This window comes from Ammodytes marinus (genome assembly GCF_949987685.1).
Source record: "Ammodytes marinus genome assembly, chromosome: 21".
In the NCBI taxonomy this organism is placed as follows: Eukaryota; Metazoa; Chordata; class Actinopteri; order Uranoscopiformes; family Ammodytidae; genus Ammodytes; species Ammodytes marinus.
In genome coordinates, this window is record NC_137225.1 from 8,242,881 (window position 1) to 8,255,381 (window position 12,501).

At 43.8% G+C, this 12,501-nt stretch overlaps 1 protein-coding gene across 1 annotated transcript in view; it reads left to right on the forward strand.

The window, feature by feature from the left end:
• Positions 1 to 9,565, forward strand: part of adarb2 (adenosine deaminase RNA specific B2 (inactive)) — a gene marked incomplete at both ends in the record, with an annotated part of 182,693 nt that extends 173,128 nt beyond the window's left edge. Inside the window, 3 exon segments of the mRNA XM_080050028.1 lie at positions 346 to 527; positions 5,821 to 6,002; positions 9,389 to 9,565. Of these exon segments, the coding sequence (XP_079906154.1) occupies positions 346 to 527; positions 5,821 to 6,002; positions 9,389 to 9,565 (541 nt within the window).
• Between the last annotated feature and the right edge of the window lie 2,936 nt (positions 9,566 to 12,501).

Genomic DNA, 12,501 nt, shown 5'->3' on the forward strand with positions numbered 1-12,501 from the left:
TCACACCGAGCGATCGACGGAAGCTTTCCTGTAGCCCCCCTGTGCAGTGCATTAACCTCAGTGGCACCGATGAATGCACACATGGTAATGTGTTGTTCCATGTAATGAATGCTGATGCACTGACCTTTGGCAGCTGTTGTTGCTGGCGGTGGCGATGATGGTTTGCGAGGAAAAAAAGGGACGAGTGTGTGGTGGAGAGGGGGGGGGGGGGAGTAGCTGTTATTCATCACGTCCCACATCAAGATAGTGATCAAATTGTCTCTACCTGTCATTGAAGCTCTCAAATCTCTCTCTCTCTCTCTCCCTCTCCATCCATCCATCGCACTCTCTCCTCCCTCCCCTCAGATGGAACATCCTGGGCCTGCAGGGGGCGCTGCTGAGCCACTTTGTGGAGCCTGTGTACCTGCAGAGTGTGACCGTGGGCAGCCTTCGCCACACGGGCCATCTGGGCAGAGTGCTGAACCAGCGGCTAGAGCGCCTGGGCCCGCTGCCTGCCACACACAGACGCAACCAGCCCCTGCTCAGTGGTACGACCACCACACACAGTCACACACAGTCAGACACGTGACAGTGTGATTAATACAGTCTTAAAGGTGGAATCAGCAATTTTGGAGATGTATAATAACTAATATAGTTAGCAAACAGTTGCCTGTTTACACTGTTATGCCCTGGTGTCATAAACCAGAGCTACACCCGCTGTTCTGCGGTATAAGCTACTGGATTAAGACGTAAAGCACCAAAGAAAAACCAAAACCAGAGCTTAATGCAACACTGGCTAATGCGTAGCTATGCTCACCGAGTCCGCCGAATGCTAACAGCCCCGTCTCCAGCCGCCAGTCCAGTCGGATGATATTGAGTTTAGTAGTGTGTTGTGGAAGAAAGATCCTTCCTTGAAGTTGTGAAAAGCTTAAAACAAAGAGACTGTTCGTTGACGCGTAAACTTCTATAGCCCCTTTTAGGGTAAGTCTTCTCTATTAAATTCAAAGGCAGTTCTTCACTTCACTACAAAGCACCAAAGTGAGTGACAGAGTAACATTTAGTTGCAGAAAAATAGGGATTCATGTAGTTTAGGTAACTCTTTTTAAGATGGAATACACCATTAATAGCCCGTAGCCTATATTGTTAACTAAAGACAGTAAAAGTTCTGCTTCGATCTTATTTTGGTTTTAAAGTTTAAAGTGGTCCAATGAAAATGTTCTTCCCTAGTATTTTTTTTCAGCTGCTAAATGAATGAGATATGCTTTCTATTCTAACAGTGGCATCCCTTTCCGTGCTAAACAAAATCCTCTCTGTGTTGTCCTGTCCCAAAGATCCTGGGTCTTATGTATGCAGTATCTATTTTCCGAGGTTCCTTTTAATATATGTGTCACACATGTAACACTGTTAACAAACTCAACTGTAGTGAACCCCTGCTTCACTACAGTTGCATTGTGCCAGCCAGACAAAACAACAGCTGAAAAGTTTGTCTGGCACGTCTGCCTCCAGGGCTCCGCTGAGACCCGAGGCTTGCATTTGTAGTGAGGATGAAATGCTGGAAGTGGATCTGAATGACAACCCAACTTGTAGGAAAATCAGCTATCACTTCAGATCTAGGCCAGCTAGAGTGACAGAGACACACAATGATGTAGGGCACATTCTCTTGTTAGGGGTCATTGATAAGAACAAAGACAGAGACAATGCCGTACCAGGAACTGACTATACCAACTCAAATGAATACACCCTTCATATCTAGCATACTTTAAAAAAGGGGGTTTCAAGTGTACTTCTTGAAGGGCATAAGAGCTCCTCGCTGAATATTTTGTGAGGCCTATCCTCATCAAGATTGATAATTGTGCTGAATTGTCCTCTGGTGGTGACGGCTGGGACAGATTTATCATTGAAGCCTCTGAGCTCTGACCACGGAGCATTTCTCTTCATTTGACATGTCAAGAATGGAGTTTTTTGGTTTTATATTTTACAAACTGCTATTCATATTTAATGAATTATGGTCAGGCATCATGCTTTTGATCATCATTCTTACTTTGTTATAATATCAAGTTATTCACTCTGATTGTTATAAAACTTTATAATTAAAATCGTTTTTTCCTCCCTTCCCATTCAGTAATGGGAGCATGATACTGCAGAATTTTGTCAAAATCACTTTCTGTCAAAATCACTGAATGTCTCCCCTGAATTCGCAACCTGTCCTTACAGTGTGTGCGCTCATAAACTATTCTGGTGTTAATACACTGCCTAGGCTCTTAAAACTGACTTGTAAACAAAGGCTATGTAAACAACGAGGCCCAGTTTACAGAGCCTAGTCTGTGTATTAACACTTGATGTTTTTTAGCGGACACACAGTACGGACAGGCAACGGAATTGTGAGGATAAGTTAATTGATTTTGACAGCATGTATTGTCCAGAATTGCTGACTCCACCTTTAACTCTGTCTCTTAGTTTATGGATTTAGACCAGCCTGTTACCTTGAGACATCCTCTTTGTTAAAAACAGAGGTGGCCTCTGCTTCTGTGTGTGTGTGTGTGTGTGTGTGTGTGTGTGTGTGTGTGTGTGTGTGTGTGTGTGTGTGTGTGTGTGTGTGTGTGTGTGTGTGTGTGTGTCCACCCATCCCCAACTGTCAGATATTTGCACCTGCGCTACCTTGAGTAGCTTTAGTCTATTGAAGGGTAGAAGGGTGAAAGAAGGGTAGGAAAGAGGGAGGAAGACGGACAGACAGGGAGGATGGCCCTACACCAAATCAATGTAATCACTGCTCTTATCAGACAGCCATTCAATCCAAGGGAGAGAGAGACAGGCTGAGGGGAGGATGGGGAGAAAGAAAAAGAGTGCTTTGGTTGCATTCAGATGTCCCCCTCTCACACACACACACACACACACACACACACACACACACACACACACACTCTTCTCATCTCCTCCATCCTTTCATTGGCTCTGATGAGCTACGGGAACCATTGTGTGTCCAGGGTTATTTAAAAGCAACACCCCCGGAGGAAATTTCTGGGGATGGCATGGGGCCCCGCTCTTATCGCACTGAGCCAAAGCAGCTCCACCTGAACCCCCCCGAGGGCCAAACACATCGATGGACTGACTTTGTCCTTCACTCCTGCCCTGCCACTCACTTCCTCCACAGCGTGAGCAGAAACCATGGCAGGGCTTTGTCGTTTTGGGATGAGACAAATCACAACGACAGAAGATAGAGGGAACATTAATAACGGTTGTTCACCAGAATACAGAACACTCTTACCAAGTGTTTAGGGATTTCAACAGGCACCCCTTCAGTCACATCCCAGCCTTTCTCATAAGTCACTGCCCCTCAGACAATATTTTTCACATACGTGTTGTTGCTCCTCCTTCTGCTGCTCCAACCCACATGAGAAACAGTGAGGTTGCTGTACACTTATGAATCCTATAAGCAAAGGCTCTTATTCTGCCTCTTTCATGTATTCCAAACACTTCCCCAATGAGAAATTGATCAAGTCTTCAATGAGGGAAAAAAATCAAATTGGCTGTTACAGAAACAAAGGAGTTCAGTCCATTGAAGGGATGAAATGAGGCGTGAATGGAGCGAGAGAAAGGGAAAAGGCAGGATGGATCGGAGGGCCTTTTGTTCAAAGAGGTGCGTCTCCACAAGAGAGAAGAGATGGGTAATAAGAGACTTGGAGGATTGTTACCGTGGCAGGCAATTCATTCCAGCTCCAAGGAGCTACAGAAAAGAAGAGCAGAGATGGGTGAATAGAAGAGTGAAGACGGGGAAAATGAGTGTGGCAAGAGAGAGAGAGATGATCTGCAGGCATGTATTGTGGAATTGTACATCAGGTATTGTACTATAACAAGCTGTCTGTCAGACGGCTAGATCAGAGGCAACTGTTGTTCGCCCGTCGCACAAAATCTGTCTGCTCATTTTTTTCTATGGTTCCTTTAACATTGCATGATATCATAAATAACTGGGTTGGAAGACGAGGTGAAATTCCATCACAGCAATTCACCTTTTGAAGACAGTTTTACAGATTTTGAGTGGATATTATGTTGATGCTGCACTTTGTTAGCCGAGATGCTCAATGTGAAGTTTGTCGCTGACACCTGACACTGTAGTATTGTCAGTAATAAGTAGAAAAGCACATATGTGACAAAACATAATGCAACATATTGTTATGTCAGTTGTAGTAAACACTTTACCTCACACACTTTTAACTTTGATTATATTTCAGAGTAACACAAGGGTGAGCTATCAGCTAGCCTGGGGAAAAAAAAGTTAGAAATTGCTAATTTTTTTGTCCTTTTATTTTACTATTATTATGATACAATATATTATATAATTATGCTTTAATATTAGCATTTGAGTTTAACACTAAGAAATAGTTCAAGATTTATGGAAATACACTAGCTAGCTTCATTCTTTCTTTGCCAACATGAGAGTGGTATCAAGGTTCGCCTCAAACTCTGGTTAAGAGAGCAACAAGAGCAATTTTAAAATGTTTCCAATGATTCCTTTCATTTGTATCAGTGATCAAATGGCATATGCCTCTTTACCACTGCTCCATCCCCGAGCAGTACGTATGTGTTCCAACATGTTCTACTGCTTCAGGCTACAGTCGAACTGACTCACAACTTCTCCATGACACCTACCCAGCATAAACTGTGAAACTGGCTCCTATGATTCACTCACCCTGGCCTCCGAAGGACATTTTTGCTCACTGGTTCTCATTCTCACTCCAATGTCAGATCCATATCCGCCACGGGCCCGGCACCTCTGCTAACACCTTAGCTCAGTGGTTCTCAATTATTTTATGTCATGCCCCCCCCCCCCCCCCCAGGGGACAGAATTTTTTTTGCGCCCCCCCCCCCCCCCCCTAAATTGAAATACTATTGAGAACCTGCTAATATTTATTTATTTATCTGTACAAAACCACTGTATGAGTTTCTGGCACGAGCATTCTGCATACAATCACCTTATTATCAAATTAGATAACAAAAATTAGCTGAGATAACTTCTGCAGCAAAACAATTCAAAGTTCAGTTTATTAGCTCAATTTGTAACATTTAAACAAGACTTCTCAGTCTGTGTGCATCTCAGGACAGAGAAACAAGAGCAAATGATTCACTGAGGTTTGCATTTTATTCGAAACATTTTAAAACTGTAAACATAGTTAAGGTGGTGTTTTTTTTATTATTATAAGCCAATAGGCCTTCTGTGATGCGATAACCAATAATTCATTAATGTTATTGTTAGTGTACTTGCTTGATTTCTTTTTAAATAGCCTACAGAGACACTTGGAGACACATGTGGACATTTATTTACTGCAAATCGCAGCCTTTCGCGCGGATATGACCATACACAAGCAAACGTCGAGCTTGCTAGCACAAAAAAATTTAAGTTTTTAATTTTTTTTTGTCATTTGGAAATCAAGGCAGCCCGCGCCCCCCCTGACAACTCACGGCGCCCCCCCAGGGGGGCGCGCCCCACCATTTGAGAAGCACTGCCTTAGCTCTTGATGTTAATTATCTCCATGTAACCCAATGTGACTGCCACTCGCCTCCACTTTACCTCTACCTGTCGTTTTCTCTCCTCCACTGATTGCATTGGGTGCTTTGCTAGCGAGGCTAATGGTTTCAGTCAGAGGGCGGGACAGAGAGACATACAGTTCAGTGTATGGGGAGGCTTCATCCTTGTGACTGGAGACAATATTTACGGCTGTTAACACTCAAACACCATTAACTGCAAGGACTCTAGAACACACTTACACCCTCACAGGGGAATAACCTGAACGCAATGATGAATAAACCCACCTAAAGTCATTCTCTGTGTTGTCTCCCCCGTAGGGCTGAGCAGTGCAGAGTACCAGCAGTCCGGGAAGGCCTCGTGTGTGAGTGTGAACTGGACGGTGGGAGACACACAGTTGGAGGTGGTGAACACAGCCACGGGGCGCAGGAGGGAGTCAGGGACACCATCGCGGCTCTGCAAGCACGCCCTGTTCACGCGCTGGAACAGACTCTACCGCAAGGTGAGTGAAAAACCTCCCTGGGAAGGTAAAGTTGGCTCAGCTATAGAGAATCTATGAGAGGTGTTGGCTTTTTATCAGATGTAAGGTTGTAAGGTGACATGAAATGAGGGGATGAGAGATAAACAAAGGATAAACAGGGATGTTGCAGTTCACAGTCGATGTCTTGACCCCTTAACTACAGAGGAGTCCCGGAGTCAGAGTTGAGATCATTTAAACTGATTGTTAAACGATCTAGCTGATTCTCATGTCGCTATTTTGAGGAACGTTGAGGGTGTAATTAAAGGAAATGTAAATGTACAGTTGTAAAAATACTGAAAGAACTTGTTCTCCTCACACTACGTAGGCGTTTTTATGTTACGGGTAGAAAAAGCACAGGTGTTGCATTAATGATTTAATAATAATAATTGTATTTATATAGCACCTTTCAAAACATAGTTACAAAGTGCTTCACAAAACAAGATAAAAACAATATAATAAAATCAAAGTGCAGGGACTGTCACTATGTGCGGAGAGAGTAGGATAGTCAGGTCAGAGCTCCCAGACTAAACACTTTTCTGAACAATTTAGGGATAGTTTTTCACTGCTAAAATAGGCCAACCGGGACAATGTCACTGGCTGATTTTTGGACAAAGACACCGGACAGTTGAAGGGTTCTGCGACCAGTAAGTCGAAGAAATCCATCTGGCTCAGAGACCAGCGCTCCTGACAGGGCCGGTTCTAGGCAGTAAGATTAGGGGTGGGGGTTTCCATGATAGCACTGCTACGAGCAGCTTTCCACATCAGTGTTACAACCAGAGCCAAAGCATTCATGGGGCCCTAAGCAGAATTTGATTAGGGGGACCCTCTCAAAACACGCTGCCCAAAACATTGACTAATTGTTAAATATCATTCACACAACCAGTGTGTTACGCTATTGCCTCCGATGTCCAAGAGTGCCTATTTGCAGACCCATGGAGAAACGGACCTCCACCGGAAGCACGATGGGGCCATGCCCCAAACTCATTTCATTGGTCAGAATTGTTTTCACTTTACGCTGCAGCTCCGACTGAAGAAAGAGTGTCACTGACAAAACGAAGAAGAAATGTTGTGCTTCCGGTGGAGCTCCGCTTCCCCATGGGTCTGCAAATAGGTGCCTCTCCCGATGTCCAGCTGGGTGAAAATAGTAGCCAGCCGAGGTCCAACCCTGCTAGGGGGGTCCGGGGGTGTGCCCCCGCGGGAGATTTTTTTTTACCTTTTTAAAGTGAAATGCATGAATCTGGTGCACTTTGAGAGGAAAATTAAGAGGCTAAATATGAGGAATTTTGCGTTAACAAATAATTTGGAGACACTGGGTCGGATGAATTAGAAGCTATTGAAGAAAGACACATGGATTTTCCATAAAAATATACATTTAAAATAAAATATTATGCAGGGTCCTCTGGGATGGGCTTGGTGCTCTTTTTCTTTTATGGGACATATTTCTCTGTAATATAATGAATGCATTTAAATGCAGTGAGTTGAACGAAGCAGAAGAACTGTTGTCCAGCTATCTTTTTTTTCCACAGACGAGGCTTTTTTTTTGTATGATAATTCACATTAACATAATATGATGTTGATATCAATACACAAACTAAAAAAAAAAAAAAAAAAAAGGCAGTCGGGTCCCTAAGCAACCGCTTATTTCGCTTATGCCTCGGGCCGGCTCTGCTGACCAGTGACCACTATAAGCGGGTTGGTACCTTGGAGGCAGGCTGTCCTGCCCACCCAATTAGAGGCAGTGCATGGTAATGGTATATTCTATAGTATGAATTAATTGTCTGAATTTTATTTGACATTTTCTTGGACAGCAAACTAACAAGTCCGTCTTATAGTGGGTCTGGACTTCCACCTTAAAAAAAAATAAAAAATCTTCAATTTTGATTGGGTGGGCAGGGCGCACATTTGGGTGGGCTGAGTCCACCCTTGCCCCTGGCTACCGCCGGCCCAGGCTCCTGATAACATGGCGGACGGCGATGAAGTATAGCTTAGCAACTAAGATAGATAAGTGAAGGAGTGTTTGTAAGGCTCAGTGCCAGCTTGGATACTAGACTCGACCAGATTGCCAAATCAGTGAGCTCGGTGTGTGACAAAGTTGTCGAGAAGAGGATGGGCAGTGCAGAGCAGAGGATTTCCGACACAGAAGACACGGTAACTTAAACTTAAAGACTTAAATCACAGATTTACACTAAAAAGGCCTTCCTGTAAGGTGAATATAATACCAACACCTACAATAGCAGGGACAACTAAATGGAATAAAGCCATTATAGATATTACTAATTACACCGAGCTCTGCCTGTTATGACATGTTGAAAAGGTCTTACTAATTTAAATGTTAATTAACACCCCCTACTGCGCACACACACACACACACACACACACACACACACACACCACCCCACACACACATGCTGGATAAATATTAAGATGCACAATTGAATTAATACCACCTCGAACAATATAAAATTTTGAAATTAATAATAGCACTAAATACTCCTCTGTTGTAAAGCGAGAGGCATCACTCAGTTGAAAACAATGTTCAACCCCACAAATCATATGCGAGCAGGTAAACAGTCATATTGAGTATATAGTGTTGCACCAGACATCCGCTCAGTCCCAAAGCACAGGCACGTGTTATTACAGTCAGAGGCTGCAGGTGAACGCTCTGTACCGTGGATTTTCCTCTCTGCCATTGGTCCGTTTGTCGGCCCCGGCAACATCTGCTGTCTACGGGCTTATCACAAACTGCCAGCTCGGATCTTTACCATCAGCACCCAGAGCCGCTGTGCTTTCATTTTCCATTCTCAAACTTTTATCTAACAGACAGTGCCTGTGTCGCCAAATGACGGCCGTTAAAAGCATAATGACTACGAAACCATAATTATTTGGAGAAGCTACGCGAGAAGGCCCTCGTTCTAAGTGCTCCCCGCGCGCACAATACCAGGGCCACGCAAGAGCAGTCGCACTAATCTCCAAAAGAAACTTTTACTCTCTCCCCACTTGTCTCCCCTTCGATCTTCATTGTTTCCCCCCGACAATAGGAATGCGCAAAAGGCACAGAGAATGTTCAATTGCTTGTGAAATTTAAATGTGGAGATTACACAGCTGTTGAAGCCCACCACACCCCCCACTACCCACCAACCCAAATCCATTTGTGCCGGCTCATTCGTTTTGTTTGGTCGCTCCTCTTCTGCTCCCCACCCAAACTCTCATGAAACCTTTAGCCTGTCTGCCCCGCCTTTATACCTATCTCTTTGTTTTTCCAATCCTATCCTACATCTGTTTATCGCTTGTATCTGACTCCCAAATGCTCTCTCTCTCTCTCTCTCTTTCCTCCCTTTCTTTCCACACTGCTCGCTCACCCTCTTCAGCTGGGGATCCACACGTCCAGCTCAGCCGACAGCCAGCTCATGTACTGCGAGGCCAAGATGGCGGCGCGTCCTTACCAGACCGTCAAGCAGCAGTGGTTCAAATCTCTGCAGGAAACGGGCCTCGGAACCTGGGTCAAGAAACCGCCCGAGCAGGAGCAGTTCCTGCTGTCTGTCTGAGGAAGTGTGTGTGTGTGTGTGTGTGTGTGTGTGTGTGTGTGTGTGTGTGTGTGTGTGTGTGTGTGTGTGTGTGTGTGTGTGTGTGTGTGTGTGTGTGTGTGTGTGTGTGTGTGTGTGTGTGTGTGTGTGTGTGTGTGTGTGTGTGAGCCAGATTGTGTTGGTTAACCTTTATATTTTTTTTTAGAGTAAGAGGATTCCATGTTTTTCACCAACACCCTGCTTCAGACCTGGAAGTTACCCTGTGCAACCTCTAAACTCAAGGCTATCACCTGTGTGTGTGTGTGTGTGTGTGTGTGTGTGTGTGTGTGTGTGTGTGTGTGTGTGTGTGTGTGTGTGTGTGTGTGTGTGTGTGTGTGTGTGTGTGTGTGTGTGTGTGTGTGTGTGTGTGTGTGTGTGTGTGTGTGTGTGTGTCATCAACCCGATAACAAAAAAAAACGTCAAGCGGAAGGTCAGAGCTGAAGAGAAAAACGGACATAAAAAAGACGGACTCTTTCTTTCGACCGGCGCCTTCTTTAAACACTCGAGAACACACGTTTTAAGCAAACACACACCTAAATACCCCCCTCTCGGGCTGTCATGGAAGGGTGGGGTAACCTTGAGCAGGAATGAAAGGCAGCTAGCTATCTTGTCATCAGCTATTTCCGGGCCCCGAGGCTCCCGCTGAGGAGCAGAGCCGCGGGGGAGAGACAGACAGAGAAAGAGAAAAAAGAGAGAGAGAGAGAAAGAAGGTCCACGTCCAATTACCGGCCCTGTCAGGGTGACGGGTGATAGAGGAAGGGAAGAGATGTGAAGACAGAGCCAGAAAAGGAGAAGTTCACATTCCCTCTCATATTTCTATCTTGTCCTTCTCTGACTCACCCCTTTGACTCCTGACTTTTTCCTCTTTTTCTCTCCACCTCTCCCCCCTTGCCCTCTCTCCATTCCCCTGCCTACTCCACCTCTTTCCTCCTCTCTGTCACGCTCTCTTCTTTGCTTGCGTCTTTCAAGCGCAGCGGAGGTTAACACGACATGGCGACAGGTTAATACACCTTTTTTTCTGTTTTTTCTCCCTCACAGTCTAGAGAAAAAGTAGATCATGGAGGCTAGGTACGTCAATGCAGCCAATACAGCACACCAGAACACAGGTGGAGTGGTACCTCTTTTCTCTTATCTTTCATGCCAAATTTAGTCTCTTTCTCTTTACGTCTTTTGGCCTGGACGACCTCAGTATTCAGTCTGTCATATCTGAGCTGCTGTCACCAATAAAAGCCAGATTGGGTCCTGACTCCATAGCGAGGCCTTGTTGACCTCAAACGACTTGTGCTTTTTCTCAGTGATCATGATAACTGCCTACACTCCGCCTCACTGTCCACACACTCAAACACACAACCTTCCATGTTCGATTTTAAGGTTACAAATGTAGACTTCCCTGGTCACTACCCATGTGCATTGGTATTTTACACTGTTCTCCTGTCTTCAAGTATTTCATGATGTCAACATAAACACTGTGTGTGATTGTTTTTATGCAGTTTAAAGTGCTGATATTCATTACCATCACAGCTGTGTTTTTCTGTCATTGCTGTATTTCCTCACACGTATTTTAGACGAGGATTCAAAAGTGCCACCAGCGCGGCTCAGTCAGCAGCTTAATCTAAGCAGTGACAGGGACATCTAGTGGTGACTTTCTGTTGTTGTTTTACTGGCCTGGCTCTGGCAACATTGTGTGCTCCAATATCAAACTACAGTGTTGATGTCTGGCCAATTAACGTGTACAATAAGACCTTCAGTGGAGATCAGTGTTCAGACACACAGACAGATATACACAAAACGGACCCACGTTGACCATTCACTAGACCAATTCATTACTATTTATAAGCTCTCTTTCATGGTTCTTAATATTGGCCAATCAGAGATGTACATTTGATATGCACATAGGGGCACTTTGCAAAAGTCACAGCAGCACCGCTTTTAAGGAGGTTAAGAAACCTGAGATCTCATATTTCAGTGATTCTTGAGAAACGGGACAAAAGGCTGTCTTCCATAACTGCTGTTATGTTTAAAACTAAAACTATTTAAAATTGTAGGTGTTATTAGGGATTAAGAATAGAATGTCTGGAACACAATTATCTCCTTAAATTTAATTTTATCATTATTAAGTCAAATATATGACACTTGTTATCTTCTCACAACGTCCAAAACAGTGTGTCCTCAGAGAAGGTTTCAATCTTTCATAATATAAAACCTATTAAAAATTTACTTTAGGGGGCGCCCTTAGCTCAGTTGGTAGGGCGTCCCCCCATGGGCCTCGGCCAACAGCGGACCCGGGTTCGATTCCAGCCCGCGGTCATTCTCTGCATATCACTCCCCTCTCTACCCCATTTCAACTCTGTCTCTACACTATCAATAAAGCATACAAATGCAGAAAAAATATCTAAAAAAAAAAAAAAAAAAGTACTTTAATGATTAAAAATAGCTTTTTTCATCAAAAGAAACATTAAATAATCTCTCATATCAATAAAAACAGTTTTTTCTACAACACATTCATGTTTTATAAGGATGGGACAACTTTACTGAAAGTCAATACCGTCAAACATTTCATTATGTAAAATGTAATAAAATCAGGCGAAATAAGGGGCAACTGTCACTTTGAAGGACCTCTTGTCAAATTCTACCTCTGCAGAGTACATTACAGTCAGACAGGCTCTGATAAGTGTTGTAGTTTTAGAATATTTTACATTCCGAATCTTGAAAGTCCTGTGTCACAACCATGATATGTCAACACCGACTTACAATTTCTAAAGAAGTTATTTGAAATGTTTTGATAATTTTATTTTCCTGAAGTAGTTCATACTAGCACCTAACATCAACAGAAAAACCAAATGGCTACTAGATAAATTCCATTTGTTATGTTTAAGAAACGTTAAATATGTCAACACCGTCAGACAGGAAATCTGACG